General features: G+C 38.3%; 2 protein-coding genes and 1 long non-coding RNA gene across 9 annotated transcripts in view; 1 reads left to right on the top strand and 2 right to left on the bottom strand.

The window, feature by feature from the left end:
• ANKS3 (ankyrin repeat and sterile alpha motif domain containing 3) overlaps nt 1–349 on the bottom strand; it is a 49,616-nt gene extending 49,267 nt beyond the window's left edge. For 4 of the 5 annotated variants that reach the window (XM_074196291.1, XM_074196289.1, XM_074196287.1 and 1 more), the window contains exon 1: nt 43–349. The gene's annotated coding sequence lies outside the window, so the exon portion shown is untranslated. The remainder of the gene's footprint in view (nt 1–42) is intronic. The other variant, XM_074196290.1, reaches the window with a different exon arrangement.
• Nucleotides 350–372: 23 nt separating this feature from the next.
• DNAAF8 (dynein axonemal assembly factor 8) overlaps nt 373–26,570 on the top strand; it is a 55,771-nt gene continuing 29,573 nt past the window's right edge. The window contains exons 1-8 of one of the 3 annotated variants that reach the window (XM_074196294.1): nt 373–750; nt 2,128–2,177; nt 11,299–11,397; nt 12,446–12,635; nt 16,845–16,943; nt 20,005–20,547; nt 22,068–22,185; nt 23,798–23,939. In XM_074196294.1, coding sequence (XP_074052395.1) covers nt 12,501–12,635; nt 16,845–16,943; nt 20,005–20,547; nt 22,068–22,185; nt 23,798–23,939 — 1,037 coding nt within the window. In that variant the 5' untranslated portion in view covers nt 373–750; nt 2,128–2,177; nt 11,299–11,397; nt 12,446–12,500. The remainder of the gene's footprint in view (nt 751–2,127; nt 2,178–11,298; nt 11,398–12,445; nt 12,636–16,844; nt 16,944–20,004; nt 20,548–22,067; nt 22,186–23,797; nt 23,940–26,570) is intronic. The other 2 variants (XM_074196296.1, XM_074196293.1) reach the window with 2 other exon arrangements.
• On the bottom strand, nt 20,055–26,411 carry LOC141495210 (uncharacterized). Its single transcript, XR_012470687.1, has 2 exons — nt 26,266–26,411; nt 20,055–20,604 (listed from the first exon to the last, which is right to left on the bottom strand). It is a non-coding gene; the product is annotated as an uncharacterized LOC141495210 (long non-coding RNA).

The raw sequence follows: 26,570 nt of genomic DNA on the forward strand, positions 1-26,570 counted from the left end.
CCTGGGCACAGGCAGGCAAGTGCTCCTGCCCCGCGGTCGTACCTGTGCCGGGGACTCATGAGCCTGGAGGCCTCGGTCAGGCCGGGGCCCCGTCGGGCGACGTCGGTCCTTCCTCAGCTCCAGCAGCCCGCGACGAAAGGGCCCTCACCCCGAAGGCTCGGGAAACGAGCAGGAAAGCGGCCCTCCAGTCACAGCGCTTACGTGCCCCGACGCATCCACCTTGCCTTCGGCGGCCGAGGTCCCGCTCGGGCCAAGGAAGGCACGAGGGTCCGGCTCCACGCCTCGAAAAGAGCCGAGCTCACAGAACGCCGCCGCAGCGCCCGGAACCCACGCCCAGGCCCTCACCCCGGAAGTGACTGGAGGCGCGGGGGATGCCGGGACTCTTAGTTTCCCCTTACGCTTCCTGAGATCCTAGAGACTGACGTTCACGTTTCCGACCTATCCGAAAGACTTATGCCTAGCTCGGGCTTTCGTCAACCAATGAAAAGTGAGAAGGTGATAAGCCCCGCCTACTAGGTAGGGACCACATAACTCAATGATGATTGGAGAAGTGAGAGGTCTTGGAAGGAGAATGGAATAAAGGAGAGGGAAAAAGACGCTAAGGGGAGGGGGAGAAAAGAGTTGGCAGAAGGAAAAGAATTTCATTGTGCAGCTTCGGCTCGGAGGAAAGGGCTGAGTCTTGTATGACGACTCCTTATATTCAGGCCCCCAACCGCATCGCAGTGTAAAGTGCAGCCAAAGAAACTCGAGGTGAGTTGGAGGGGATTCAGGTTTCACTGGCAGGGAAAGGGGTCGCACACTGAAGAGAATGGTTAGAAAGAGAAGGGATGAAAAAAAGTGAGTAAAAGCAAGCGTCTTTACACTCTTCCAAAAGTAAAAGGAGAGAGAACAGCTTGGGAAGGCGGTTGGCGTCCGTTGCCATGGTAACAGCCGGCTGAGTGAGTCACGTGATAATAAGTTGCCATTAACCGGAGGAAAGTATTCTATCTCCTCACCTCCCTCTCCCTTTCACCGCTTCTCCCCACGTGTAGGCTCAAAAATAATCGTTCGGATCTAGCCTCGCTCTGCAGCTCGACCTCTGTGGGACTGTACTCAAGTCACCGCCAGTCATCTGTAATATTTATTATTTCTTTGTCGGCACCGCGCTACTGCTGTCAGACGTCCCCTCTGCCTGATCGTTTGATCTCCCAAAGACTAGTTTTCTTTTTTAGTAAATAGTAAATTAGCTCAGAGAATCTCACATTGTTGTTTTAAGAGTGAGATTACATATGTGAAAATGCCATAAGATAGTAAAGAGCGCTGTGCAAATATAAAATCATTAAATAATTGTTTTTATTATTACTGCATTGGTAGGACTTTCCACACCAGGAGTTCCTTACACCAATGACATCACAGATGTCCCCAAAGTGAATACAGTTTAAAGCTTAAATATCTTTTTAATAGCCAAGGCCACTTAAAATGGAACACTCTTAATATGCAGAGAAATAGAGATAATTTTATTTTTTTGTCAAACATTTTATTTATTTTGAGTTTTACGATTTTCCCCCAATCTTACTTCCCTCCCCTCCCCCTCCCACAGAAAGCAATTTGTCAGTCTTTACATTGTTTCCATGTTGTACATTGATCCAAATTGAGTGTGATGAGAGAGAAATCATATACTTAAGAAACAAAGTATAAGAGATAACAAGATCAGACAAGAAGATATCTGGTTTTTTTTTTCTAATTTAAGTCCTTTGAACTTGTTCAAACTCCATGGCTTTATCTGGATAGAGATGATATTCTCTGTTGCAGACAGCCCCAGATTGTCCCTGATTGTTGCACTGATGGAATGAGCAAGTCCATCAATGTTGATCATCCCCATGTTGTTGTCAGGGTGTACAGTGTTTTTCTGTTTCTGCTCATCTCATTCAGCATCAGTTCATGCAAGGCTTCCCTGAATTCCTGTCCCTCCTGGTTTCTAATGGGGTAATTTCATTTCCAAAACTCAAGATGATACTGTTGTAGTCAATTGTTCAATCAGTTTGCATATTATATTATAATAATTTGTAGCAAAGGAAAAGGCACTTGAGAGATCACCTGGTCTAAGTCCCTGCCTTCTGGCTCATAAAGATTATTGTGATATTATAGGTGATTCAAGTGGACATCAGAGATGAAAAGCAGTTTCTCACACCAGACAGGTGAGTTTATAGGGAAAGAGAAAGAATTGATGACACTTAACAAATAATGAAGACAGCTAAAGCAGACACTGAGCACTTAGAGCTTGGTTAGACATCAAAAATGCCAAAGTCATCTACTTGCATCTAGAACCATCACCAATTGTCTTGACTTTATCTTGCTACTGGACCATGATGACTTTGGAAGAGAGAGCAAAGCCAATAACTTCATGCAACTCTGCCTCACTTAAATCTAATTTATGCATGATTCAAAGGACATTATACCATTTTACCATTCCTGTCTTAAAGTTCTATGGCAACAAAGCAGCAGGTGCAGATAAAGTGGGAACTATAGTCATAATCCTGCACATAGGTAGCCCAAGTCATAAGGTCATCTCCTCACTGGAAGCAACAGTGGAATTTGGCAGCCCTTTGGGTGTCTGAGAAGCCTTTTAAGGGTTGTACTGCTCACCTCCTGGTGTGAAGAGGGGACTGGAAAAAGTGCCCTAAAAATTGTCTGCTTACTCAACCCTTGCCTGATTATTGCAGGCAAGATCTCCACCTTGCAGTCAAAACACAAAAAATGTACAAAAATGTACACCATTATTGAATGGAATGTACACTCTGAAAGACATAATGACTAGCAGAAAAATTGATATCAAGAGATTAGAGGGTTTCTCTGAGTAAAAATAGTTTGTTGCTAACTTGGAGGGAAAGTTGAGCCAACATACAGTTGACAACAATGGAACAGAAAAGGAATGGGAAGCTTTCAGAGATCTATTATGCGGTACTTGATTTGCTCATCTTGGTCAGAACACTCACAAATGTAATGCTGGTTTGATGAAAATGATGGGGAAATAGGGGCAGTTAGATGGAACAGTGGATAGAAAAGCAGCCCTGGAGTCAGGAGGATCTGAGTTCAAATCCAGCCTCAGATACTTAATAATTACCTAGCTGTGTGGCCTTGGGCAAGCCACTTAACCCCATTGCCTTGCCAAAAAAAAAAAAGTAAAGTACAAGTGAAGCTTAGAGAGAAGCAAGATTCTTGGTTCAGATGGCAGATGAAATTCAGTTTTATGTGGGTAGAAGCAATCCAAAGTGCTTTTATGATGGACTGATGGTTGTTTATGAGCCAAAGATCTATGGTGCATCTCAACTACTGAGTGCTGATGGAGCCACATTGATTAGTGACTGGGAAAAGATTCTAAAGAAATGGGCTGAACACTTTCATAGTGTTCTTAAGAGACCATCATTGAAATGTAGAAATCATTGCCTGTCTATCTCAAGTTTTTTTTAATAAGCTTTTTTGGGGGGGGCAAGGAAATGGGATTAAGTGGCTTGCCCAAGGCCACACAGCTAAAATTATTAAGTGTCTGAGGTTGGATTTGAACTCAGGTACTCTGGACTCCACAGCTAGTGCTCTATCCACTGCGCCACCTAGCCACCCCTTATCTCAAGTTTTAAGTCAATCTGTCCCTCCTTGAAGTCCCAACTGCAGAAGACATTTTGATTGCCATTAGGATCTTTTCATGTGGCAAAGTACCTGGTACTGATTCAATTCCAGCTAAGATTTACAAGGTGGGAGGTCCACTGCTCATACAAAAGTTGACTGAAATTTTCCAGATTATATAGCATGAGGAAATTATTCCCCAAGAGTTCAAGGATGCCTCCTTCGTCCCTCTCTGTAAAGGTAAAGGGTATAAATTGTCCTGTGGCAATTACAGGGGTGTTACCATTACTGGTAAGATTCTTGCTAGAGTACTCCTTAATAGACTGATGTTATAGCTGGAAGATGGTTACTTCCTTGAGAGCCAGTGTGGCTTCAGAAAAGGTTGAAGAACAGTCAATATGGTGTTTGCTGCCCCAAAACAGGAAAAATGCCAGGAACAGGACAGGACAGAAGTCTGTATACAAGGTGTGTAAATCTGATTAAGGCCTTTGATACCATCAGTCATCAGTATTGTATGGCACTTTCATGACCGTATGCTTGCCCAGGTTCTGGATAGCGGACAATATTCTTGAAATTTCCCACTCCCCAATGGCATGAAACTGAAGTACAATATCAATGTTTGTAAAATTCCTGTATACAAAGGGGTCCAAAATTCAGGGTGGGGTGAGGAGGTGGAATCAAGATGGTGGAGCACAAAGCAAATACTCACCAAAGCATAACCCAAACCACCCCAAATACCTTTAAATAATGACTCAAACCAAATTCTAGAGTGGCAAAACCCATACAAAGACTGAGTGAAGCAATTTTCCAGTCTGAGACAACTTAAAAGATCTGTGGGAAGGGTCTCTTGCAACCGGGTTGGAAAGGGTCTGCAATGCAGCCCAGCTACCTGAGCAAGCTGACTCCAGCCATCCAGGAACATACTGCATGGCGCCAGGGTTCCTGGGGGCACCTTGGTCCATGGCAGTAGTGGTAGTTTACAGACTTCTCAACCCAGGGAATTGTGAAGGATAATTGGGAAGATCAGCAAAAAACCTCGCACCAGAATGAGAATCAAGCCCAGTCCAATGCAGGCCTCAGAACAGACCAGCCCCAGGGGACCATGAGCAAGCCTGTTTAACCAACCAGCAGCTGCTTCCAGAGCATTCAACCCACTCAACCCATAGACAGGGGGATGGGAGACAAGACTCTGTTGTTTCACCCATACTCAGATCTGGGTCCCAGTCTCAGGAAGAGGAACAGAGGTACAATAGAGCTGACTGTCTACAGGGGAGTCAGGACCTTCCTCACAGTTCTAGGGCAGAAAGGATAGTTATAGTCATCCATAGACCAGAACAGTCAGAGTCTCTCATAAGACTATGGAGAAGGGGCAGCTAGTTGGCCAGTGGATAGAGCCCCAGCCCTGGAATCAAGAGGACTTGAGTTCAAATCTGAACTAAGACACATAATAATTATCTAACTGTGTGACCTTGGGCAAGTAACTTAACCCCACTGCTTTAAATAAATAATTTTTTTTAAAAGGAAAGAAAGACCTTAGAGGAATTGAAAACAACTGCAAAAACCCTCAAAAGTTTGGGAAAATGCAACCTCCACCCTGGAAGCAGAGCTCTACTTTTACAAAGAAATCACAGACTGGGGAAATGAGCAAGTAGAAAAAAAAATCTGACTATAGACAATTACTTTGGTCCTATTGAAGGATCAAAAACACACTTAGAAGATGACAAAGCCAAAGCTTCTGAATCCAAAGCCTCCACAAAAAATATGAATTGATCTTAGGCTATATAACAGCTCAGAAAAGATTTTGAAAATTGAGTAAGGTAGAGAGAGGAAAAATTGAGAAGACAAATGAGAGCAATGCAAGAAAATCATGAAAACCAAGTCAGCAGCTTCGTAAAGGAGGTATCAAAAATAATGAAGAAAATAACATCTTAAAAACAATTTGGGTCAAATGGAAAAAGCAACCCAAAAGGTCAATGAGGAGAATGTCTTTTTTTTAGTTTTTATCCAATTATATTTTTTTATTATTATATTTATTTTTATTTTTGTACAGATGATTTTTATACATTACTAAAATATTCTTATATAAGAGTAAACATAATACCCCCTCCCCCCAAAAATTATAGACCCTCATGAGCAATAAAGAGAAAAAAATTAACTTTAAAATTAAATAATAATAATAATAATAGGGGAAGCTAGGTGGCACAGTGGACAGAACACCTGCCCTGGAGTCAGGAGCACCTGAGCTCAAATCCAGCCCCAGACACCTAACAATCACCCAGCTATGTGGCCCTGGGCAAGCCACCCCAACCCCATTGCCCTGCAAAAACCAAAAAATATAAAATAATAATAATAATAATAATAATAAATGTGCTTTAGTCTGTGTTCCAAGACCACCAGCTCTGTCACGAGTGGATCACATTCTTTAAGATAAGTCATCACAAAAGCTACTTCCATATTTTTCCACTGTTGCCATTGCTGATCACAACTCCCTCAATCACCCAGCTATGTGGCCCTGGGCAAGCCACCCCAACCCCATTGCCCTGCAAAAACCAAAAAATATAAAATAATAATAATAATACTAAATGTGCTTCAGTCTGTGTTCCAAGACCACCAGCTCTGTCACGAGTGGATCACATTCTTTAAGATAAGTCATCACAAAAGCTACTTCCATATTTTTCCACTGTTGCTATTGCTGATCACAATTCCCTCCATTCATACTTCCCTACTACCATGCATTATATTTTCTCTCTTCTTTCACTTTCTCCCTCTTCTTAAATGTGCTGTAGGGTAGCTGAGTGGTGCAGCAGACTGATCACCAACCCTGGGGCCAAGAGGCCCCAAGCCCACATACCACCACTAAGGCCCAGCAACCACCCAGCCCTGAGGTCCCAGACAGGCCATCCAATACCAGCCCCTTGCAAGAAGTAAAAAAGAAAATGTGTTATATCTGACCACTCTCCCCCATGGTCCACCCTTTCCTCCATCACTCACTTCCCCCCCTTCTCGCTGTCCCCCTTTGCTCCTTCATACTCTAGATGTCTATAACCCATTAAGTATATATGCTGTTTACTCTCCGAACCACCTCTGATGAGAGTGAAGGTTCCCTCATTCCCTCTCACCTTCCCCACTTTCATATCATTGCAATAGCTCATTGTAATAAAAAAACCTTATATGAAATACCTTAGCCTATTCCACCTCTCCTTTCTCTTACTCCCATTACATTTCCCTTTTAGCCATTGACTCCATTTTTACAATATATCTTCAAATTCAGCTCTCTCCTATGCTTCATCTATAAAAGCTCCTTCTACCTGCTCTATTAAATGAGAAGTTTCTTATGAGTATTATCAGTATCATTTTTCTATGTAGGAATACATGTAGGTCATCATCATTAAGTCCCTCATATTTTACCCTTCTCCTCCACTCTATGCTTTACCTGAGTCTTGTATTTGAAGATCAAACTTTCTGTTCAGCTCTGGCCATTCCAAAAGGAACATTTGAAATTCCCCTGGTTCCCTGAAAGTCCATCTTTTTTCCCTGGAAGAGGACATTCACTTTTGCTGGGTAGTTGATTCTTGGTTGCATTTCAAGCTCTTTTGCCTTCCAGAATATTATATTCCAAGCCCTATGAGCCCTTAATGTAGTTGCTGTTAAGTGATCCTGTGTGATCCTGACTGTTCCATGATATTTGAATTGTGTCCTTCTGGCTGCTTATAATATTTTCTCTTTGACTTGGGAATTCTGGAACTTGGATATAATATTCCTGGGGGTTGTTGTTTGTTTGTTTTTTTGGATCTCTTTCCAGGGGAGATTGGTGGATTCTCTCAATTTCTATTTTGCCCTGCTTCTAGGATATCAGGGCATTTTCCTGTAGGCTTTCTTTAAAATTGATGTCAAGGCTCTTTTCCTGATCATGACTTTCAGCTATCCCAATAATTTTTAAATTATCTTTTCTGAATCTGTTTTCCAGATCAGTTGTTTTTTCAAATTTTTCATTCTTTTGGTGTTGAAGTATTGTCTTGACTTTTCTTAAAGTCATCAACTTCCTTTAGCTCCATTCTAGATCTGAAGGATTTGTTTTCCTCAGAGAGCTTTCTTATCTCCTTTTCCATCTGGCCAATTCTTAAGGCATTCTGAATAACTTTTTGAACTGTTTTATCCATTTGACCTATGCTGGTTTTTAACGTTATTTTCTTCAGCATTTTTTTGGATCTCCTTGACTAAGCTGCTGACTTCTTTTTCATGTTTTTCCTGCATCTCTCTCATTTCTTTTCCCAATTTTTCTTGTATCTCCCTTACTTGATTTTCAAAGTCCTTTTTGAGCTCTGTCATAGCCTGAGCCCAATTTCCATTTTTCTTGCAGTTTTTAGATGCAGGAGCTTCAGATTGAATATTTTGATCATTCTTGGGATCATAGACAATGTATTTCTCAATAGTATTCCTCTTTTTTCTCTGTTTACTCATTTCCCCAGCCTGTGCCTGGTTTTGGGGTGCTTCTTGAGCTTTTGAGTATTATTGGGACACCCCCACACACACACAAGGATCTCCATGCCTGAGGCTCTATCTTCTCTCCTGGTCTGTGAATGACCACAAGCGTACCCCACTACCACAGGGCTGAGGTGAGGGGGCCCTGCTGTTCTAGGGGTGCCTAGACTGTGATCAGGATCTGAATGTGGTCAGAGCCCCAGAGTACTGTTCCAGGTACAGAGGACAGATCTCAGAAGTCTCTCTCCACTCCCCTACCTTTGGTAGGCTGAGCACTCAAAGCTCAATTGCCTGGGGGCTTCTGCTTACCAGCTCTGTCTGCTTTCATTTCCTGGATCTGGGCTGCCTCAGCCACATTGCTTGCTGAGTGCCCTGAGGGCTGGGCTCATGTGCTTGCTCTGGCAAAGGTCCCCGTCCCCGTCCCCCCCCCCCACCACTGCTGATCTTCCAAGTTGTGCCTGGTGCTCCCCAGGGTGTAGATCAGGAAAATGCCCCTGCTGCCATGAGCCGAGGCTCCCAGGTGCCCTGGGGCTGCCTCCAGGAGGCTGAAGTTCCTTCACTCTGGCAGGCTGCCTCTCTAACCCCATGGAGTAGAGCTTTTCCATTATATTCCAAGTTACATTGTTCTGGAGAACTGCCTCACTGGACCTTTCTGTGGGTTCTGTCTCTCAAAAATTTAGTTATAGTCATTATTTTATGAGTTTTGAAATATTATAGAGAAAGAGAGAGAGAGGGAGAGCACCTAAGAGAGGGTCTTCTCCTGTCTCCAACTTGGCTCTGCCCCCAGAAGAATGTCTTAAAAAGAAGAACTGGCCAGATGGAAAAGGAAATGGTCCTTAAAATGTAGAATGGAGCTAAGGGAAGCTGTGAGAAATCAAGAAACAATAAAACAAAACAAAAAGAATGAAAAACTAGAAGGAAATGTGACATATCTCATTAGAAAAATAGCTGACCTGGAAAACAGAGTCAGGAGAGATAATTTAAAAATTACTGGATTACCTGAAAGTCATGACCAAAAAAACAAAGTAGACAGCATATTTCAAGAAATTCTCCAGGAAAAACTGGCCTGATATCCTAGAAGCAGAGGGTTAAATAGAATTTGAAAGAATACCATTCACCTCCTGAAAGAGATTCCAAAATGAAAACTGCCAAGAATATTATAGACAAATTTTAGAATTCCCAAGTCAAAGAAAAAATATTACAAGAAGCAAAAAAAAAAACAACAAAAAACCAAAAAAACTATTCAAATATCATGGAGTTACAGTCAGAATTAAAAAAGATTTAGCAGTTTCTACATTATAAGGGCTCATAGGACTTGGACTATGTTATTCCAGAAGGTAAAGGAGCTTGGATCACAACTGAGAAGCAACTACCCAGTAAAACTGAACATCCTCTTTCAGGGGAAAAGATGAACTTTTTTTAAAAAATTATTTAATTGTTTTGAATTTTATAATTTTTCTCCTTAATCTCTCTTCTCTCCCCCACACCCCCACAGAAAACAGTTTGTTAGTCTTTACATTGTTTCCATGGTATACATTGATCTAAGTTGAATTTGATGAGAAAGAAATCATATCCTTAAGGAAAAAAATAAAGTATAATAGAGTATAAATAAGTATAATAAATTATAAAGTAAAAAGATAACTTTTTTAAATTAAAGGTAATAGTTTTTGGTCTTTGTTCAAACTCCACAATTCTTTCTCAGGATGCAGATGGTATTCTCCATCAGAGATGCCCCAAAATTGTACCTGATTGTTGCACTAATGGAATGAGGAAGTCCATTAAGGTTGATCATCACCCCCATGTTACTGTTAGGGTATACAGTGTTCTTCTCATTCTGCTGAAAAGATGAACTTACAGTGAAATGGGGGACTTTCAAACTTTCCTGTTGAAATGACCAAAACTGAATGGAAAGTTTGATATTCAAGTATAGTATGCTCAGGTGAAGCATAGAGAGGGTGGATGGGAAGGGTTGTATTCCTATAAGGGAAGATGATTCTGATAAATCATGTGAACCTTCTTATTTATTAGGGCAGTTAGAAGGAGCACATGTGGTACTTGAATTTGAAGGTATCATACATTATTAAAAAGATGGAGTTGAAAGAAAGGGAAAGGAGAAGTAGAATGGGGTAAGTTTTTTGACATAAAAGAGACAAGGAAAAAGCTTTTGCGATGGAGTGGAAGAGGGGAAAGGTAAAGGGAAGAGAGTGAGCCTTACTCTCATCAGAAATGGCTCAGAGGGGGCGGCTAGGTGGCGCAGTGAATAGAGCACCAGCCTTGGAGTCAGGAGTACCTGGGTTCAAATCCAACCTCAGCACTTAATAATTACCTAGCCATGTGGCCTTGGGCAAACCACTTAACCCCATTGCCTTGAAAAATATAAAAGAAAAAAAAAAGAAAGAAATGGCTTAGAAAGGGAATAACATATACACTCAACTGGGTATAGAATTCTTATCTTAAGAAAAATAGGAAGGGAAACGGATGAGAGAAAAAGGGGATGGGGAAGAAGGGGGATGTAGGTGATAGAACAGTGGGAGAGGGTATAGTCAGATACAACTTACTTTTGAGGAAGGGTAGGGTAAAAAGGAGAGAGAAAAAATAGAATAAATAGGGTGGGGGAATAGATTGGGGGGAAATACAACTAGCAATAGCAACTGTGGGAAAAAATATTGAAGCAATTAATCTGAAGAATTTATGATTAAGAATGCTATCCATATCAAAGAAGGGTGATGATATCTGAATGCAAACCGAAGCATACTTTTTTTTTCTCCCTTTATTTTTCTTGAGGTTTCTCTTTCTTTGTGGGAGAATGGAGTTATATTTACTTTTACAGCATGACTATTGTATTAATTTTTTCTATAGCTAAACATTTTTAACCTACACCAAGTAACTTGCTTTCTCAATGGGGGGGGTAGTGGGGTGGGAAGAAGAGAGAGCATTTGGAACTCAGTGTTTTGGAAGTAAATGTTAAAACTTGTTTTAAAAAATTAAAAAATAAAATTTTTAAAAATTTAATAAAAAAAATTCCCCATTTAATTTCTTATGCCAACCCATGATGTATCAAAACTGTAATGGGGAAAATCACAATGTAGAAGAGATTACTGTAAGTGTCTGAGGACTCCAAGTTCAGTCCTCTATACACTGTACTATATAGCCACTCCTCTATTAATGTTATCTATTATTGTATTTTTATTTATTTTGTTAAATATTTTCCAGATACATTTTAATCTGAGTCAGGCCCTGCTCTTGGAAGCACGAAAGCCACAAAACAGTTTGCAGGCCCTTGTTTGACACTCTGAGCCCAGAGAGATTAAGGTATTTATTTACCAGGGGTCACTACAGAACCAGGTCTGTATCTCAGATCTATGTGCTTTCCTGGTCAAAACCCTCTATACTATGCCATCTGCCTCTTAGAATCCATACACACAGTAGACGTGTGATGATCAATTGTGATGGATTTAGCTCCTCTCAGAAATTCAATGATCAAGATAATTCTAAGGGAATTGTGATGGAAAATGTCAACCACATCCAAAGAAAGAATTATGGAGTCTGAATGAAGACCAAGGTTTATTATTTTTACTTTTTAAAATTTGTTTTATGGTTTGTTTGTTTTTTACATTTTTTCTCTTTTGTTCTCATTCTTCTTAAAACTTGATTAAACCTGTATGACCTATATCAGATTGCTTGCTGCTATGGGGGAAGGAGGAGGGAAAAGAGGGAGGTAGAAAAATATGGAACTCAAAAACTTAGAAAAACATTAATATTGAAAACTATCTTTTACATGTCATTGAAAACAATGAAATTAAAATTTAAAATAATAAATGTTTAAGTGAATTAAGTTGATTCTAGATCTTTTGGGAAAGACAGAAGAGCCTTTGTTAGTACAGTAGAAGTTTGTCTGGTCTTGAAATTGGGAAAACAGCTATACTATTAAATGTTCTGTGTTATTGCAAAAAGATTGAAACAGTGTGGTACAGTGGATAAAGGGCCACATTTGGAGTTAGATAGGAAGAACATAGTTCAATCCTGTTCCACATGTTGGATTGACCGTGATCTGGGGCAATTCATTTAATTTTTGAGTGCCCTAAGCTAATTCTCCCAGATTCCAAACAAGACTGTTAGACAGTGTCCACTCTGGGAGTTCATCACACAGGTTTGAAACCACAGGTTTAGACTAACCACTTTCCCCAATTTTGTAGAAATAACTTTACTTTTGTGTAATTTGGTTTTCTTACCTATAAAATGAAGAGATTAGATGACACTTCTAAGGATTTCTAAATTTCATGATTAAATTATCCAAACTCTGAGTTTTATGTATTTAAACTAATATATATTTTGCCTTGTTTCCTTTTTTTTTTTTTAGGATTATCTTCAAATGATTTAATGTGGATGGGGTATCTGTATGGTAGTTGTTTCCTATGGCATCAGATGATAAACAAGATCATCCCAGTGGCCACAATCAATTGCCTTGCATATATGATATATCAATGTGGGGATCTATCTTGACTTCAGTGAAAGATCAGCTCCCATCTTTTGACTCAGATTCTTCCTCGGTAAGTAGAAGCAGCTCAGTGTGGATTCAATAGATCAGAGAACATTTCTCCTACAATGAGTATTGTCTTAACCTACTGAAGAACATTGACTTAAGTGACCTTTTCTTCATATTTCTGTATGCAAATACTAGTTCTTATCTTTTTAATTTCTATAAATTTTCATAAATTGTAAATCATATATTTGTTTTTCAACTTAGCTTAATTTTGTTGTCCTTAAATCTTTTAATTCAATTTTCTTTTTTCCTTTTTATTTCCTTCCTCCCACCCCTTTTATCTCCCATATCATTCACCATCATTCTCTCAGTTCATTTACTGTTACTTGGTTTTCCTAAATGACATTTCAATACTTTCAAGCATCCTATTGAGAATTCATGTCATGCTACTGAACTGAAGATGAGGATGACCCTTGGCAGCAACTACTGGCAAAGTTCCAAGGGGGTAATTCCATACAAAGAAGCATTCTCAGTGGAGGCCCTGTTTTCTGTCCTAATGAATGACCCATAGTTCTTTGCTGATCAGGTTACAATAAATTTTCTAAGGCAAAGACTAAAAAGATAGTAATTGTTTTCAACTCCATATTCCCTATAAAGCTTCTCTCAGTAAAGAAAGTACTTATTTATTTTCACATGTAGGCCATTTGCAAAGATAAGAACTTCTCCTTGGGCCTCTCCCTATCAATATTAAAGCCACTCTAATCTAACATTCTTTGGTTGCTAACCAACTCCAAGGATAGCTAAGGTGTAACTGAATTCCTAAAATTATATTTGTTCTAGGGGTGGCTAGGTGGTGCAGTAAATAAAGCACCGGCCCTGGAGTCAGGAGTACCTGAGTTCAAATCTGGTCTCAGATACTTAATAATTACCTATCTGTGTGGCCTTGGGCAAGCCACTTAACCCCATTTGCCTTGCAAAAAACCTAAAAAAAATTTAAAAAATATATATATATATATATATTTGTTCTCCTGGTGAGTAACCATTATCCTTCATATGTTATCACACCTCAATTTAGATATAACCTGAATTATTACCTGTGCATCTACAGCAGCCTTTGAACACAGATTGAAACTGTTTTTGTGATAAGCTTCTTCCTTTCCGTTTTTCATAAACTGAGATTATCATTTCTAACGAGTTATTCATTACAGGAAAACAACACAATATTTCTTTCACTTTAATGGGATTTGGCTCATAGTATTTTATGGGGAAACAGTGAGGTGGAGTGGAAAGGGGGCTCAAGCTGGAGTCAGGAGACTTGGGTTTGAATACCAGCTTGGACAGTATGCTTCTGCTCTCTGCCTTATTAGAATGTAAGATCCTTAATTGCAGGGACAGAGTAGATACTTTAAGAAAGGCTTGTTGTTTAATTAGCTCCTGTGACCTTGGGGAAGTCATTTAATCTCTCAGAATCTCAGGTTCCTCTTCTGTAAAACTGATAGATTAAAATTTCTATTACCTGCATCACATGGTTACTGTGAGGAAACCACTTTGCAGACTTTAAAGGTCAACATAGAAGTGGACTATGATTATGTAACCCAGGGTCAAAGGAAGCTCTGAATTCCACACAGGCCTGGGTTTGCCTTGGGGGCTTTTCAGAAATTCCCCTGAATCTCTTTAGCCCACGCCTCCACTTAGAATTTCTCTTGGAAACTTTAGAATTTACCTCAATTTGCACCCATTCTATTTTTCCCCTTAGAAATATCAGAATGTCTGTTTTCTCTTCAGGAGCTCTTGTCTTCCATGAGGCCACCAAGGTATCAAATCATCATATATAAGATAGGTTTTATTTAATCCGGTATAAAATATAAAGGACTTAACACTCAAGGTTATAACAGTTCTCCTTCCCTCTCAGGGCTGCCAACAAGTCAGTCTCTCTATGCAATCCCTCATTTTTTCAGAGACTTTTACACTACTATTTCTCTTCTCTCCTAACCAATCACTCTCTGAAAAGAGGAAGAATTTATAATTACTAGAAAAATCAAACACTGACCTTTCTGTTGGTTCCACTGTCCTTGGGACAGATAGAGGCCACATGATTCACAGTACTACAGGACAAGGACAAGCACCTTGTCTCTTTGTTGGTCTTCCTTTTTGTCAGCTCCTTCACCCCTTCATGTCTCTGATTTCAGTGTTGCCAACACAGACATGGTTCCCTATTTGGGCTTCCTAGATACATCTTCCAGGTGTTCAGGCAGCTGAGGATCATCTCTCCCAGAGAAAGAATGCTCCATGTTTCTAATGTTCTTTCCTTCAGAAGACCTTTCTTCTAGCTACTCTTTCTAATATGCAGCATTAAACAGGTTTTTCAATAGGAAGAACATTGGATCTGGAACACTGGAAGAACACAGGGTTTGAATCTCAGTTCTGCTTATTGTTACTTTTTTTTTTACTTCGGACAAGTCTCTAGTCCTCAGTGGCCTCATTTATAAAAAGAAGAAACTAGTAGATGATTGCTAAAGTTCTTTCCTCATTTAAATCTTTGGGTTTAAGGAGGAAGGGCTTACCAGGACCTTTTAGGGGCATACCTAGACACAACTAGTGCAATTATTATTAAGTCTGATTATTGACTCATTAAAATTTTACATATAGAATTTTATAAAACTTTTAAGTACTTTGCTCATGACAACCCTGTAAGATAGGTAGTGTGAGGGTTTTTATGTACATTTGGCATCTTGGAATATTGAAGCTTTGGAAAGTAACTGCCTAAGGAAACATAGCTAATGAGATCTGGAACTTAGATTCAAATGCACATCCTCTGACCAAATCCAATAACCTTTCACACCACAACACTGCCCTCTTCATAATTGGTACATGGATTCCTAGACTGAACATACATCCATACAAATGAAGAGCCAGCCATGCCAAGGGTGTGTTGCTATAGAATTCTTTTTGTGGGGAAATGTGTGATAATTCCCAAATAACCTGTTTTTAAATTGGGGACTTCCTATATATGGTTTATGGAAAGTATTAAATTGTGAGTAGTGATAGATTTGAACAATTGTTCTAATTCCAAAAGTCCAAGTGTGGCTAATCTCAGAAATAGGAACACATAGTTGGTTAAAATTTCCAACTGACCTATAGTTGACTGACTTGGCTATAATTTTATCACAGAAATCATTTGCTTCTTGCTAATATGTTATGCAATTGCTGACAATTTTCCTTTTTGAAAATTGTATTGTAGATAGTATTCAAAAAATTAGTAGTAGGGGTGGCTAGGTGGCTCAGTGGATAGAGCACAAGCCCTGGTGTCAGGAGTACTTGAATTCAAATCCGGCTTCAGACTCTTAATAATGACCTAGCTGTGTGGCCTTGGGCGAGACACTTAACCCCATTGCCTTGCAAAAATCTAAAAAATAAATAAATAAATAAATAAATTAGTAGCATAGGGGAGCTAGATGGCTCAGTGGATAGAGCACCGGCCCTGGAGTCAGGAGGACCTGAGTTCAATTCCGGCCTCAGACACTTAATAATGACCTAGCTGTGTGGCCTTGGGCGAGCCACTTAACCCCATTGCCTTGCAAAAACCTAAAAAAAACAAAACAAAAACACACAAAAAATTAGTAGCATAGTGACTCTTCACTACCAGGAATATTTTACTTTGATTCCAAATCAGGTTTTCACCTTAGCTTTGTTCCAGTGTAAACCAAAATGATCTGTACATGGTATTTTTTTTTCAGGTTTTTACAAGGCAGTGGGGTTAAGTGGCTCGCCCAAGGCCACACAGCTAGGTCATTATTAAGTGTCTGAGGCCGGATTTGAACTCAGGTCCTCCTGACTCCAGGGTCGGTGCTCTATCCACCTAGCCGCTCCCTCGGTATCTTTTTACAATATATTTTTTTGCATAAATGAATGGACCAAATGCTGTGTTTGCTTTTTTATTTTGGTGATGTGAGAGAGAGAACAGGAGTTATGTGATGGCCACCAGATGTCTCTGTTTCCATTTCTCCAGAAATAACTGAGTTTAAAAACAAAAACCGGAGGTTTGCTTGTGATACTGCTAATTAACTCTGACCTTGGCCACCAGTTTTAATACAGGCTGGGTCTCCTGAACCCTCTTTGTGTAGGCCACTAAACTGAGCAGTTAAGTGTGGGTTGGGAGGAATGACCTAAAAGACCAGTGGCATCTGGGAACCTCAAACAGTCCTCCTGGTTTGTATGAAGTTGCTCTGTTACTACTTCTTAATGCCAATCCTAAATGTCCATTGTTAATTGACAGTCAGATGATGACGATGGGGAATTATTCATCTTCCAGAGAGATGAAGAAGATCTGATTCCAGATTTAACCGACGAACTGGCAGATGATCCAGAAATTCAGGTTCTTCTTATACTCTGCCTTTCTCATTTTACTCTTCTACTTTACCACCTAGATTCTCCAATACCCAGTCACTTTTTCCTCTATGTATAAAACCTAACATTGCTTAACCTGAAAAAATTTGTCAACCTGTGAACTGCTAACAATTCTCAAAATATTTCTTGTAATTCCTGTGCTATCTTAACACTAAGCAGTAGAATAATATAAATGTTGTGGGGTCATATTTAAATTTTTAACAAAATAGATATTTGTTTTGTAATATTTATATAAAATTATAATCATAAAATGAATTAACATAAAATAAATAATATTCAGATTAATACATTAATGAAGTATGTTCTTTATTAATATTCAATATCAATCAGCATTCACAAAAAAATAAATGTAATATTTAAGAAAGTATATTCTTATTTTCCCATAGTTCAATTTTATACAAGTTCAGACCCTGTGGTGAACATTTTATTTGTATGATATATAAAATTACTTTAGGATAACATTTTGTTGCTACAAATCAGAATCATGAAAAAGCAATGGGTTTTAGCATAAAGAAGATAGAAAATGGTATCTGAAGGATAATAGAGTCATATTCTAGCTATTTCTAGTTATTAATTTAACTTATGGTCTCTATGAAATCCATTGTTTTGATCAGATCCTTTTTGGGGGCCTTGCATCTATCTGAGAATGCAAAAAATTTATTTCATGATTAAGACAGGTCTACTCAAAAAATTTTTATCTCCATGCTAAATAGAGTAATCAGTAGCACCCTGCTAGGGCTTACTGGATTGTTACTGGATTGGTGCATCAAACTTTCTATTTACACAGTCTGTTAGCCTACAACCTAAACCTGATTTTAAAAATATAAAACCAAAAAAAAAAAAAAACCCTAATCATCTGTGTTTGGCCATCTTGACATGTTTAGATCTCTTGTTTTCAGTAAGAACATTTTAGGTAACTTGCCTTCATGTCTAAAATGTTGTACTGTAAAGGAGACACAGCCTTATTGTATTATGTTTAAACATATAAACAAGTTGATTTCTTTTAAAAAAGCACTTAGGGGGCGGCTAGGTGGCACAGTGGATAAAGCACCGGCCCTGGAGTCAGAAGTACCTGAGTTCAAATTTGGCCTCAGACACTTAGTAATTACCTAGCTGTGTGGCCTTGGGCAAGCCACTTAACTGAATTTGCCTTGCAAAAAACCTAAAAAAAAAAAATCACTTAGTCTGTGATATTCCTAGGTCAGGTGAGTTGAATCACCAAGTCTGCCTCATTTATTTAATTAGTATTATCAGTAATAATAATGTTAATAAGGGGCAGCTAAGTGGTGCAGTGGATAAAGCACCAGCCCAGGAGTCAGGAGTACCTGAGTTCAAATGTGACCTCAGACACTTAATAATTATCTAATTGTGTGGCCTTGGACAAGCCACTTAACCTCACTGCCTTGCAAAAAACCTAAAAAAAAATATTAATAATTATCATCATCATTCCTCAGTTGAAACTGATAGTAATGCATTACAATATCATACCAGTATCATGGGAAGTCAGGAAGGTGCAAAAGAAAGAGCCTTGGATTGGGAGTCAGGGGACCTGAGGATGTATCCTGCCTCTGTAATCAAGTATCTGTGTATAGACAAATCTGTGTATGGACGAGATGGACAAATCTCTAATCACACTAGGCCTCATTTTTCTTATCTCTAAAATGAAGGAGCTAAATGACCTCTTAGGTCTTTTCCAATTGTGAATTTATGATCATATGATTCTATGTCCTATTTGTCAGTAATATGACAACATTCCATTGTTGAAATAGAAATTTCCTGGTGATGTGGCAATCAACATCACATGTCCCATTATATGTCCCCATTTACATTAACACCCAAACATGATAGACTCCTTGTTCTTTAATTAACATGACTAGATGGAAACAGTCCTATTCACTTGAACGTTCTTTTATTTCTACTATATATTACTTCCATATCCATATATTGTGGATTCTATTGCATTTATAGCTATATTAACTAGCAGAATAACCCTTTTATTAGCCAAGGTTCTGTTTTCTTATTCCATTCCAGGTTTCTCTATAGTGGGTATTTTCTAAAGTATTCCCAGATTTATATTTATAATCCTGTTTATTTATTAATCTGCATTTATATACTGCCTCTTAGCAACCACCTACTCCTATAGGTTCAATTGTTTAAAGTCAGATTTTGGCTAAAACAATAGTTTTCATTATTTGAATTTTATAGGGGCGGCTAGGTGGCGCAGTGGATAGAACACTGGCCCTGGAGTCAGGAGTACCTGAGTTCAAATCTGACCTCAGACACTTAATAATTACCTAGCTGTGTGACCTTGGGCAAGCCCTTAACCCCGTTTGCCTTGCAAAAACAAAAAAAAAAAAAAAATTTATGGCCTTACTGTTCTCAATCAAAAGATACAATACTAGAGTTTTTTTCTTATTTTCATAGTTAAACAAGTTTTCTAAACTGCAACATTTGTAGAAGAATATCAGTAAACTGTCCCTGGGGCAGCATTTCTAGAAATTTTGTATACATTCTGCTTCTAGAAATTATAATTTAGTGTCTACATTCTATCTCAGCACTGACATTTTTAGAAAGGGCAGAACAATCCCATCAAGACCAATAGGCATTTTTAACATCAGCAATTTAGAACCCAAAACACCCTGTTCTAATTTTAATTTCTTTAACTTTTTACTTTAACTGTGCAGGGCCTAGAGATTTTCCAAGGAATTCAAATCAAAATTAGCATGTTGTGCCAATTACTAATATAGCTTTAATGAGGCTTTTTTTTTTTTAATACTTTGTATAAAAACTAACTTCTAAATAAAGAAATTTGTACATGTTTTATTTTGGGTGCTTCACTTTGCATTCTCTAATTAAGGGACTAAAATGTCAATTGTCAACAGAGATATTCCATAACATAGAATACCTGAACAGTACAAAAATATTAGGACTAAAAATAAGTTAGATTATATTGGATTCTTTTTTTTAATATGCTTCTAAATCATCATCATAATAATAATTATTATTATTGTTATTTTTTTTTATATCAGCTTCTGGAATCTGTGATAGGCCCTGGAAAGAACTGGTATAGAAACATAAAGGATCTAGCCATTCTTGAAGAGAAAGATGCTAGCCAGCCTTTGCTGCTTGACCCAGCATTTGAAGACACTGAAGAAATCAAAACTGGCATTCACTTCAGGATCACTGAAGAAAGTACCAAGTGGCAGAGAGGAGATACCTGGGATTTGTTTAGATCTAGAGTTCAGGCTCTTCAAGCTCAGGCTCTTATCCCAGGACCCCAGGTGGAAGAGTTCTCCACTTCAACTTGTAATAGAGATCTCACAAGGGACAATTTAGAAGGTGGTCACTTCTCTTTTTCTGAGGAGTCTGATTCCACGGGCATTAAAGCTATCAGAAAAGAGCTAAGAAGGATGATTGAGAAAAACATACTTCACAAGGAAATCAAGGAGTCTTCACTTAAAAATTTAAGTTGTTCACAATTCACAAAACCCATTGCCCTTGAATCCACTGAGTCGGACGACATGGAAGAGAAGTCATCCAAATATGAAGGCTTGAAACTCCGATCTCTTGAGGTAGGCCCAGCAAACTGCTTCACTTGCCTTCAGCGCCTCCGGGATTGTGTTCTCTGTCTGTTGGAGTGTCACTGTCATTCCTAGTATTATTGCATTCACTCTAAGAAAATCTAAGATTGGGGCAGCTAGGTGGAGCAGTGCATAAAGCACTGGCTCTGGAATCAGGAATACCTGGGTTCAAATCCGGTCTCAGACACTTAATAATCACCTAGCTGTGTGGCCTTGGCCAAGCCACTTAACCCCATTTGCCTTGCAAAAAAAAAAAAAGAAAATCTAAGTTTGACCTCATTAAATTAGTGACTATCCACTGAAAAGGAAAACATTCTTTAAATCAGGTCACCTTATTTTAATAAGCATTTTTTCTCTATTTTAAAGTGAAATGTCTAAGTCTTTGGTCAAGTAGGCTCCTGTATACCCACCTACTGTTTGCTTATTATTTGCTGAAAGAAAAGAAGGAAAAGTATGCCTTGGGGAAAAGAAACAGTGCCATTCAATTAAATCCAAACTGCTCCCTGCAGAGGGAAGAGCATTGACTGGAGCCTGGAGAACTGGAACTCAGTTGTGTCTGTCAAATAGCAGTATGATCTTGGATTTAACGATTCTTTATCTGTAAAATACGTTTTGAGGGAATGTTCAATTAGATGATCTCCAAGGTCCTATCCAGCACCAAATCCTTTAAACTAATATTTACTGAATCCAAGTACAGGAAGAACTCCAGATATAGGTTAGACATAGTTCCTAGCTTCAGGTAACTCAGAAACCCTAAAAAGCAACACAGAGTGGAACCAGAGTGAACTGCTTATCTTTGGTTCAGAACATTTTGTGGGTTTGACAGACACTTTATAATGCAGTTTTTCAATCTTGGTTTTCCCCTCTATCTTGCAAGTTGCATATGAGACCATTTAACAGATTTAGCAGAAAAGTTAACTTACAACCTGATTATTTTCCCAGTCACTTCTAATGAATATTTGATTAACATTAAATCATTTCTTTCCTAAGCAATGAAGTTGTATAACTTCCTTCTATTTTTTAAAAGATGTCAAACTAGTTCTCCTCAAACATCTAAAAATTCATATATTTTTGAAACAATTTATATAGCATTTTCCATATAACTTGAATAGAACATTTAATGAGAAATAGATTCACAATCAGAACCTTCATACAAATCCTTACCCTACTTGTCTGACCTTATTCTGCTACTTATTAGAATGGTCTTGAAAAAGACATTTTAAATTCTCTAGACTTCAGCTTCCTCATCTCTAACCCATAGGATAGCTCTCAGGCCTTTTCCAGCTCAAAATCTATGATCCTATCAAGATGTATATGTGGAAAGAAGAAAATCCTCTAAGAAAGACTGTATTGAAATTTGACTTGGGCAGGGTAATAACATTTAATTTAAACATATCTTTAAGATGTCCCATGCTTAATTGTAGGGACATTGGATTTAGAAATTGCTCATCTTTGTGACAGTGTAAAACTTGCCCATAAATTTTGGTTTACCAGGTGTTTTTTTTTTTCAGATACTTGAAGAGTGGGATTTAGATAAGATACTTCAAAACCTGGAGGCAAAAAAAGGCCAGAGAGAATGTTTATCAAGACTCACGTACTGGGAAGCTGACTCTTCTTTTAAAGGCCAAGGTCTAACTTTTTTTTTTATGTAGTAAAAATGAATATCATGTTCCTTGTATGAATGGTCAAGAAATCTAATCTCACTACAAAATACTGTTCACTGATTCCTTGATAATGTTTTGTGATACTTGCTCCATTCTTCATATCTGATATTTCTGCTTTTTCTTATATGTTTCTCTTTAGATTTTTCAAGGCAATGGGGTTAAGTGGCTTGCCCAAGGCCACATGGCTAGGTAATTATTAAGTGTCTGAGGTCAGATTTGAACCCAGGTACTCCTGACTCCAAGGCCAGTGCTCTATTCACTGCGCCACCTAGCCGCCCATATGTTTCTGATAATCTTTAAAATTCATGCTGCTAGAGCCAAATCTTTTCGTACTTCCCCCAGTGTTTCCTTATTTATCATCATGATTTATATGACTTTAATGAATGCCCCTCCTTTTATCTCACTTCAATTTGCTGTTACAAACCCTTTATTTTTTAAAGTCTAATTCACCTTCACCCCACTTCTCTCTGTAGAAAAGTGAAAAAAAATTAGTAGATTAAATGAAAAATAATTGTCACTACACATGAAAAACTTGTAACTAAAATAGAAGTGCTTATCTGATTATCCCCAGACACTCATTCATCATTTCCAGTTTTCAAAAGTGTGTACAGTTAGTCTGCCTTGGAGGAGAGAATATAAGGTTAGGAAATAATGATAACATTTATATAATGCTTTAAGGTTTTCAAGCCTCTTTTACAAACATCTCATTTTATATTCACAACAACCCTAGGAGTGACATGGCTATTATTATCCTCATTTTGCAGATGAGGAAACTGAGGCAAACAGAAGTTGAGTGACTTACCCAGTGTCACATAGCTAATAACTGTTTATGTACAGATTTGAATTCAATTAATAATTTAAGGTAAACATAAAAAGATAGACATGGAGTTTATTTTCTAAGAGATACCAAGAAACCTAAAGATGGGGGGTCATTTTGGTAATGACCAACCCTAGCAGATCCAATACTCTATGTACTGAGACACTTAGCTGCCATTAATGGTCTCCATTGCCCTACAGAAAATATTAATACCTTATAATGGTTTATTCTTTTAAAAATGCTTGATCAGCACAATAATTTGGAGAGATAGTAAGGCAGACATTATTATCCCCATTTCACAGATGAAGAAACTGAAGCCCAAGACTTATATTAAGTAATTTGTCTAAAGTCACATGTATGACTACCCTTTAAGTGGAAGAATTAGTATCAGGGCTTAAGTTTCCAGATTCCCAATATGCTTCCATTATGGCCTAGCTCTTTACAACATGACATTATTTAGAAACTGGGAACTAATATGGTCTCCCCCCCCCCCCCCATCTTCCTTATATTCTTTTTGTTTTTTCCTTATATTCTTGTAGTTTTTCTACAGCAAGTATCAAACTGCCTGGGTGGAAGACTGGACTCCAATAGTTCACAATAGTTTGAATGAGTTTTATATCTTTGAGGCAACTTCTTAAAACCTGCCACAGACCTGTAGCGTCTGACTTTTTGGGTTTATGGCTTCAACTTAAGGGTCTTGTTTATAAATGAAGCAGGGCAGAGCTGGTCAATCATTTTGTTTTTGTTTTCCAATCTTCAGAAAGCCATGCTTCCAACTCCCAAGACAGGCTTATGGAGCAGTTAATCACCCTGTGTGCCAAACAGTCTAAAGGCTTATCCTTGCCCCAAAAGAAGCCTGATGGCAAACTGTGCTACCCAACAGAAGACCAGGTCAGGAGCAGGTAAGCCTTCAAAGCATTTGGTTGAGTCAATTCTGACATCTGTGTAGTTTCACTGCAGTGCCCAAAGCTGTCATACTGTATAAGATGAGTTCAGCAAATACTGATTGAATTAAATTGACAGAAAACGATGTTGACACTATGAATAGAAATGGTATAAACCATTGAATTCTTAATCATTGGTGACTATATCCATGAATTAAAATTAGAGACTGATGATCAAAATCTTATAAAAAACAAATGGAAATTGAAAACTATCTTTACAAAATATAAGACAAATAATGACAAAATAAGATACTATTTACAAAAATAAAAATAAAATATAAATAGACATTATTAGAGAAGATTGCAGGAAATGTTGGCATGGAGAGAAATGAAGTAAAAATGAGATTTGACCTCTGAGATCCCTTTCAGTTTTGAGTCTCTGATCCTTTGAAATTCCCTTTCAGGCATGCCAAGTTACTCATTTCCCCTCTGATTTGATCATGGAAACCTGAATTGGAGTCATCAAAGTAATTCCATAAAAAAAAAATCACAAAATCTCAAAGCTGAAAGGTCATCCAATCCACTCCATACCTGAGCAGTGAGAAAGTTTAATAAATTTTCAAACTTATATTCCTGGTAAAAAGTCTAATTTTTCATACTATTGTAAGGAATTAAATGTTATCTCTCCATACGTTAATTACTATCTCAGGAAGACAAATGATCAGAAACCTGGAAAACTTGTCCTGCTCTTGTTATACTGTAATCCAGGAAAAAGAGATAACTATACATCCTTCCTTAGACTAGATATCATTGTATGAGGACAAGCAATTTTGCTACCTAATAAAATGATGTCCAAAAAGTTTAATATTTTTCCTCATGCTTGTTTATGTTTAAATTTCTCTGTCTCCCTCTGCTAGGTTTGGTCATTATCATAATGGCCTCCATCTTTAGGTTTCTTGGTATCTTTTAGAAAATAAACTCAATGTCTAACTTATATGTCTATCTTTTTATGTTTACCCTAAATTATTAAGTTTACAGTTTTTTGCTGTGGACTCAATAATGGACAGTGATTTAGAGAGGATCAGATCTACCTCCTCCCAACCTTGCTATCCAAAGGGCCCAAATTGGGTATATTGTTGCCTGAAGAAAATCATAATCTTGGAAGGAATGTGGTCTGTAACTTCAATTCCCTGCTCTATTTTGAGCTTGTGTTTTGGTTGACAGATGGTAGAATTCGACAATTTTGACTTAGAAGGGGGTGTACTCTTTTTTTAAATAATGTTGCATAAAGTGATCCCAGAGCTGTGATAGATTTGGAGCCTGACAAAAGTATATTGTTGACTTTTCAACTGGAGTGCTCTATTTTCAAACCATTGTTTTGGTTAAAGTTGAAACATACCCTAAGATTAGCCTCTGAGTTTTTAATGGAAATTCTTGCCTCTTTTTGTATAAGAACTTTCTTTTATTTGGCCTCTGAGTACTACAATGGCCTCTGGCACCACTCTAAAGTGAGAATTTTGTTTGGGTGGGCTCAGTTGTATGTTTGTTGTTTTAGAAATTCTGCCTCTGGCACCTGATGGTGTGAGACTTTGTTCTCATGCTGTCCTTGTTTATGTATGTTTGTAGTTGTGCAGATTCTTCCTCTGGCAAGAATGGTGTGAGACTTTTTTTTTTAGGTGCCCCCCCCCTTGTTTGTGTATGTTTGCTATTTTGGGGGTTCTGTCTCTGGCACCAATAAGACTTTGCATGCCCCCCTGTTTAGCTGATGTTTGTTATTTTGGGATTATGTCCCTGTCCCTGATAATGTTAGAATTTTGGGGGTGCCGATAGATATTTGTTATTAACTAGTATTAGTGTTTAGAACAAGCAGAGAGATAGAATTTCTTCATGTGGAATTGCTCCAGCCACTAGCTTTCCTTTTTCGAATAAGGCAAACAATGCCTTTTACTTGCAACCTAAGGAGTGGGGCCCTCCTAGAAGGTTCTCAAGATTCCTTCCCTTCCTCCTTTGGATGAAGGGTGTTTGATGGATGGTGAGATTTTTAAAACTTCCCTCTTCAAACTCTTATCTGAGCTGTTTTGTTTCTCTGTGCTTTGATTGATTATGCCATTTGTTCATTATATTTTCTGTACCTGATTGGCCAGTCCCATTCCCCTTTTTTCAAGGTGAGTTCTTTTAGCTACTTGTTTTATCTATGTGGTTTATTTAGCTAGAAAATGAGGGAAATTGGAATTTTTCTTTCAAAATGCGCAATGTAGGTACTCTGGATTATTTTAATCAAGAAATTGTAATTTTGAAGGAAGATACCTATTTTCTCTATTCCTAGCTCTAATTTGATCCTTACCAATTGGCTCATTTATTTCTCAAACTTTGCTCTGGTGGTCCTGCTGTATACCCTGTCCCATCCTGGAAACTGCCTCCTCCCTTCTTCTGGAACATCATCATAAGTCTCCAAACCCCGAATTCTGACTTGAATTTCTTGTGACTTCATTTCCTGTAGAACCATTGTCCCCAATCTCTCATCCCAGCAATAGAGTTCTTCTTAAAGAAACACTAGTGGTCCACATAGCCTGCTGCTGGTGCCTTGGCAGCCCAGTTGTCAGTGATTTTACCCCATGAATTCTTCACCCAAGTCACCACCTCTTGCTT

The sequence above is a fragment of the Macrotis lagotis genome, chromosome 8, assembly GCF_037893015.1.
Source record: "Macrotis lagotis isolate mMagLag1 chromosome 8, bilby.v1.9.chrom.fasta, whole genome shotgun sequence".
NCBI lineage: Eukaryota > Metazoa > Chordata > Mammalia > Peramelemorphia > Peramelidae > Macrotis > Macrotis lagotis.